Below are 6,723 nucleotides of genomic sequence, written 5' to 3'. Positions count from 1 at the left end.
GTACGTGTAATTATGATAAATATTTTAACATGTAATTATGAATACGTTTGATTCAGATGTTGCTTTATCCATCAAATTTGAGCACTACAGCTCTATATTAATATATGTGTTTAATTGTGCGGTGCAGGTTAATTTGTTTGTAACGGTGCATGTGTTTAAATGTGTCAGTCTGACCAAGCTTGTTACCTATTATGAATATAATTATCGGACTGTGACCTAACTTGTTTACAAAAAAAATAAAAGCCTGATTTGGCCTATCGGCCTGTTTAAAAAAAAAATAAGACAGAACTTAAGGAAATTTTGCATGGTTTAAAGCTTGCAAGTGCCAGAAAATTTAGAGAGTATGGCTTAGTTGTGACAGTAAAGAAGCCCTCCTATGCATGGAAGATCAAGCTGATCATGGTTGCTTTGATTCTATTTGTAATGAAATTAAGAATACTGCTAATAGTTTTATTCAAATCCTGTGGAGTTTCGTTCCTAGGGAAATGAATGATTGTGCAGATAGCTTAGCAAAGTTAGGTTTCAAACAGAAGGGGATTGAGATGTTGTTTTTTTCCTCTCCCCCTGTTAGCATTTTATCTGCTTGGAATACTTTTTGTACAAACTTTCTGGTGGAGCATGTTTCTTTAACCATGCAAAAAGTTATTAATATAGTTTTGTTGGGCTAGGCCCTCCATTTTATAAAATAAAATAAAAAAATAAGACAACAAAAATTTATTCAAACAGAATATACAATCAACAAAACTAGTAATTCCATAAATATTCATAAATTCAATGTATATCCAAATAATATAATAAGAACAAAATATTCAAAAAGTCTGTTTAACCAATAAAATGGGACGAAATGGATTGAGCAGAGAGAGAGGGCTATTACAAGCAGTATAAACAATATAAAATAAATAAAAATAAAAATTAGTATCCTAGGCCAGCCTGAGAGACTCTAAGCCCGAGCTTTTCAATTGGAGCCTGAAGCCTTTTTATTAAACGAGCTTTTATATAAGTTCAAGCCTTGTTCCAACAACCAATTTTAGACATGTAAGCTCAGGCCTTTACGAGCTGAACCAAAGGCCCCTGAAAGGCTCCTGATTCGTTTAGCACCCCTATTAGTATCTAATGGCTCTGTATTTACAATAGAGGAAATGTATTCAAGTTTGGAAATAATATTTTTAGTATTGGTTTGTACATATAAATATAGGGGTTTGTTTTTTTCATATGTTGTAGGAGAAAATAAATTCTTACTACAGACACTATAAAAAGATGTGTCACTCTTTTTTTGTTTTAAATAGGTGGGTCCCACACTCATTGTATCTATAATATGAGATTAGACATTTCCTACAACATAAAACTTTTTTTCCCATAAATATATAATCAGCCCTTTTGTTAGGTGTTGCAAGAACACTCACTAAAAATAATAGTGTTATTATTGTGTTTATTATCATATAACCAGGGGTGCTAAACGAACCAGGGGTCTTTCAGGGGCTTTTGGCTCGTGAAGGCCTGAGTTTACATGGCTAAAATTGGTTGTTGGCACTAGGCTTGAACTCGTATAAAAGTTCGTTTATTAAAAAGGCATCGGGCTCCAATTCAAAAGCTCGGCCTTAGAGCCTCTTTTTTTTTTTTTTTTTTGGAGTTACCCAACCCTAATTATCTCTTTGAGACGAGTTGGCTCCCTCCGGTATCCCAAGAGCTTCGACTCTTTGAGCCGGCTATGGGACTAATCCGGAGTGTGGGGGAACAGTGATGGCTAAAGGTTCAGCCCCCTCACCAAGAATGCATTCAGCGGGAATCAAACACATATCCAACCCCACTAACTCAGCGCCAAGTTACCAACCGAGCTGCACCCATTGGGTGGCCTTAGAGCCTCTCATGCTGGCCTAATATATATATATATATATATATATATATATATATATATATATATATATATATATATATATATATATATTGTAATAGCCCTTTCTTTCTCCCCAATCCATTTCATCTCATTTTATTGGTTAAACAGACTTTTTGAATGATTTTGTTCTATATTATGCTGTTTGGATATACATTAAATTTATGAATATTTATAGAATTACTAGTGTTGTTGATTGTATATTCTGTTTGGATGAATTTTTATTATCTTATTTTTTAAAACAGGCTAACAGACTAAACTAAGCTTTTATTTTTTGTAAGTAAGCCAGACTATATTCCGATAATTATATTTATAACATGTAACAAGCTTGTTCTGGCTGACACATTTAAACACAGACTTAATCTTTTAAGACCAAAACTCGCCCCAGCTCGACTCGTTAACACCCCTACATATGACCAATCCTTTGCTTATGGTTGGTATATATTTTATTTATTGTATTCACAGTGTAAAATTGGCACTCGGGTTGACCTGTTAAGTTTACCAAGTTTCCTTGGATGGCTGACTTAAGGTATTTTTGGTTTGAAATTTAGAGGCCGTATAAGATAAAAATTGGTAATTGGTCAATGGATGATATATAGAGGGCACTGCTCTTCTATTGTTTTTTCTATTAATTTGTTCCCCTGTACTTTCGGCATACGGTTGAATTGGGAGGTTACTTGTTTTAAATTGACATAATTGTTTGCAAGTTGATATGGTTTCTTGCTTGTGATTTTAAATCATGTTGTTAACGATATAGTTTAATACATATATTTATTGTCATTTCAGATTTTTAATGCTACGTCTGTTTACTTCAACGTTGCTATTAATTGACTTGGCCATTGTGCTACAAAGTCATTCTGTTTGGCCAGGAAATTGATTATCTCATGATCCATTTTTAGGAATTGCAGCATGAAGTATTTGACTTTGTATATCCTTACAGAAGCCAACAACAATATCTATATTTTGGTATGTTATATGTTCCTATTTTTTCCAACATTTCTTTTCTTGATTGCGGCTATAATAGTTATAGAAGGGTAAAAGTATTTCATGTCAAGGAATTACTTATAACAGGTATATCTCATTTTTGTTCTGTGGACGCAGAATCATTTTGGTAGAGCAAGTCTTGGTGGAATCATTTTGGTAGAGGTAGTCAGTATATTACATGAATAATGATATTTACACAAAAAATACTTTATTATTTGAAACACAAATGAAAAGTTATATCAAAATTTGTATTTTTATTTTATTATTTAAAAAATTATGTAAGAATAATGTAAAAAAAAAATTGATGCACAAATATCATTCCTAAATATTCTGTTCTGCTTCCACTGCAGACGAAGTATGACAAGAAATAAGTAAATATCAATTCCTCCTCTTGATCTTGCCTGCTAGTAAAATACAGTAAAATGATTAAAACAAATCAAAACCTGCTATACCAGAAATTTAATATAACTTTTTTCTATTATCACAGATTGATTGGTAAGAAGTATATAATTCTTATTAATACTTTTTCTAATGTACCTCTTTCCTTTTTTATAATGGTTTTATGTGAAGTATTTGGGGAGAAATCCCATAATTGTGTTGGTGTTTGGATTGAGCTAAAAATAGATCCGGGGATTAATATATTCCTAAAATTTATTGCTCGTTTGAAAACATTCTGCTGTTACTTTTTTGAAATTTTGTTCTAAGAATAAATCAAGAGTATAAAATTAAGAGCCAGGACAAGATTCAATCCATTTATAGAATAGCACGGTGGAGAGCGAAATTAGATTGGAAAGTGAAGCTAGGTGCTACTCATACTCAAACCACGCGGGGTAGAACATGAAACTACCACATCCAAAATACAAGGCACAGCAGTCAAACATAGAGAGATCCATCATAACCATCAATCATCATAAGGATAAAAGTTTTAGACCATAAGATTATGGGTTTTATGTTTATTATTTTACGTAACATAACTTCACTTTCCTACACACATATTAAAGAGGTGAGATTCACATATTTTTCTTTCTCTTTCATCATTTCACTTTTTCTCTCCCCATTATTGTGTGTGTTAAAAAATCCACTTATATCATATCACGTAACATTAATAAAACCCTAAGATTATATACCAATTGGATTCACCCTTAGCTTACAAAATTTTAATTCCAATTTGTGATTAACTCAGCAGAACAAATAGATCGCTGACTCCACACAAATTTGACCAGTGACACAAGGTATCAATCTCTGTCCCCGTGTGTGTGTGAAAGAGAGAGGATCTGAAGAAAAGACACGAAATACCGTTAGCAGTCAAACCAAACCAGGAATTCCCCCCACCAAGGAAACACAGACTTCACAGAACAGTGAGGTCTTATCAAAGAAACGAGAATAAAGATTGTTGTGTACGAGGTCCTTGCACAGGTTGATGTCCAAAGTGCCATATTTATTACATCATATCACCCTGAGCTCCTCCTTTCTCTATATTAGCTACAGCGCTTCATACACTGACCCATTAATTTGATTAAGAATTTAAGATAGCGTTATTGTCCACAGAACCGCCAACAATAATAATCAAATAAGAATCTAAAACAAACACCCTTGTCCACATTATAAAATTTTTATGTTAGAACTTGAGAACACAGCAATGAGAAACCAAATCATGATAAGCTCAAGTCACTGTCCTCTTTGACAATTAGATAAAATAAAAACCCACAAAGCCTCATAATAATCCAGCTAACCAACTACACAATTTTACAAAGCAATTACACTAACACAAAATCTAAAAAGACCAAACCAACTTCTACAGAGTACATCACTACTTCAACCCATCAAAAGAAACATTCTATGATTCAACACTCACTTCAGTCAATTGAGGCTTCACCTTGGGAGGCCTACCCCTACCCCTCGGCCTTCCACTAGGGGCGGCGGCGGAGGCACTGGGAGGAGGCGGCGCCACCGCAGATGACCGAGCAATTTTCTTTGGTCGGCCTCTTGGCCTTCCACTTCCACTTCCAGTAGAGGACACCTTAGCCTTTGGTGGAGCATTTGGGTCCTTTGGGGGTCGACCCCTTGGCCTTGGTGGTGACAAAACTGTGCTTGGAGGCATAGGATCCTTTGGTTTGGGTGGTCTTCCACGGCCCCTCCTTGGTGGGGCATTTGGGTCAGGTTTCATGTAGTTGTTCTTCCAGAACACAAGCTCCCCACTATCTTTCATCTTGTTGAGGTGAAGTAAGAGAAGATCTGAATGATCTTCTGGCAACTCACCATAAGTTGATTCTATGTACTTCGATATCGCTGATTTGTTGGATCCACCGCTTTCATCCAGGGATTCCAGTGCTTTCACTATCATCTACAATAACAGCATCAACACCACCCACAGTTAACAATTGAAAAAAATGAAGTCTTTTTAACTAGCAGAGCTAGTACGTTGAGTAAATCGTAGTTCCTGTTAATGGGTTTGTGAGAAAAACAAAGAACTTAAGATGAATTGGGCGTAAAAGGGCCTCTCTTAAATTCCTCAATAACCCTAATTTCTTCCTTTTTGTCTCCAAAAATGCTCAAGATTTCAGTTCAGTGGGGAAAAAAAAAAAAACAGAAGACCCATGTCAGTGAAAATGTATAGATCAGTTAGATCAATATAAAATTTCACAACTTTGATGAGAAAATTGTTCCAAGATTTAACCTTGGAGAAAGATTAAAAGGGAGAACCTTGATTTGGGTGTGAGTTTGTTTACCTCAGGGTATGGAGGAAGTGATGGAGGTTTATTAACCTCTTCAGGTGCCATTGAAGTTGAAGGTGGTGAAGAAGCTCCAAACAAAGCTAGTGCAGTTTCTTCACCCTACCCACTGAGCTAAGAAAAAGAGAAAAAAATAAAATTACAAACTTTAACAAAGGCAGATTCTAGTTTTATCAGGAAAGTGAGTGTGTTTGATATGGGTGAATGCAAAGATCTAAGGAATGAATTTAAAGGAAGATAAATAAATTTAAAAATGGAAAAAAAATTAATATTTTAAAAATAAAAATTAAAAAACCCTTCCTACCTCTTTCTTCAACCTTCTCTTGTTCATCTTTACCAGAATATGGACGGCTAGGAATCACCAAATGAATGATGATCCTACGGTTGAGGTTCTATTATGGAGTAGGTCACTTGGATCGATGACGTGGTAGGAATGTGCTAGTTTACAAATTTTTTTGAAGGTACCCTGTTGTCCTTTGCTTGATTGTTTTTTGTTCCTTTGGATGAGGTTTTCATATGGAGACAATCTCATCTTTTAACGTTTTCTTTTTTGGCATTTATTTTCATCATAATTTGAAGAGAGTTGAAATTCGGAACTGTACCTATTAATTTGTTGTTGGGACGTTGAAATCCTTCATAAATTATCATATATTTATTTTTAATAATTTTTCTCAATAAAAAATTTGATGTCCATGTAATTTCCTTATTTTTATCATAGATAACTTGTCCTTGAAAAGTATTTTAGGGAAGATATGTATAAATGGACATGAAAATCACTTAAACGCAATGAAAATAAATAATTTTTTTTTTTGGTAAATCAAAATAAATAAATTAAACTCTACATAATATAATCGTAATCAATAAATATTTTATAACTCATTAACATGTTGGTACTTGATATGAATTTAGAGATATAACATCAGGGGAATTTGTACTAAAGAAGTGAAGTAAAAATTTGAGAGTAAATTAAGGGGGAAAGTCAAGAAGAAAATGAGAATGAGAAAAAGATTCACTCACATTAACATAATGATATCCAGATATAGGATTATCAAACGATCATAAATGAGATAATAAATGATTATTGTAAGAACTTGCACCGTTAATTAAGAAAATTAA

General features: G+C 33.9%; 1 protein-coding gene across 2 annotated transcripts; it reads right to left on the bottom strand.

The window, feature by feature from the left end:
- Window positions 1–4,519: 4,519 nt before the first annotated feature.
- LOC133294662 (HMG-Y-related protein A-like) lies at window positions 4,520–6,038 on the bottom strand. 2 transcript variants are annotated; one of them, XM_061493376.1, is made up of 3 exons: window positions 5,912–6,038; window positions 5,605–5,721; window positions 4,520–5,219 (listed from the first exon to the last, which is right to left on the bottom strand). In XM_061493376.1, the coding sequence occupies exons 2-3, from the start codon at window positions 5,653–5,655 to the stop codon at window positions 4,713–4,715; spliced, it is 558 nt and encodes a 185-aa protein (XP_061349360.1). In that variant the 5' UTR covers window positions 5,656–5,721; window positions 5,912–6,038; the 3' UTR covers window positions 4,520–4,712. The 2 variants fall into 2 exon arrangements, with proteins under 2 accessions (XP_061349360.1, XP_061349359.1); XM_061493375.1 differs by lacking the exon at window positions 5,912–6,038 and having other exon boundaries at window positions 5,605–5,836.
- Window positions 6,039–6,723: the final 685 nt, after the last annotated feature.

Source organism: Gastrolobium bilobum, unplaced genomic scaffold (assembly GCF_033153095.1).
Source record: "Gastrolobium bilobum isolate Gb01-03AN ecotype WA unplaced genomic scaffold, APGP_CSIRO_Gbil_v1 utg12135, whole genome shotgun sequence".
NCBI classification, from domain to species: Eukaryota; Viridiplantae; Streptophyta; class Magnoliopsida; order Fabales; family Fabaceae; genus Gastrolobium; species Gastrolobium bilobum.
Note: the sequence above shows the minus strand (reverse complement) of the source record. Positions and strands in the feature narration are given on the sequence as shown.

Excerpts from the sequence above, each read along its gene's own strand:
- LOC133294662 (XM_061493376.1), bottom strand. The coding sequence starts at position 5,655 with ATGGCACCTGAAGAGGTTAATAAACCTCCATCACTTCCTCCATACCCT. Across the intron at positions 5,220-5,604 it reads CACTTCCTCCATACCCTGAG|ATGATAGTGAAAGCACTGGA; the intron begins GTAAACAAACTC and ends CTGTTATTGTAG.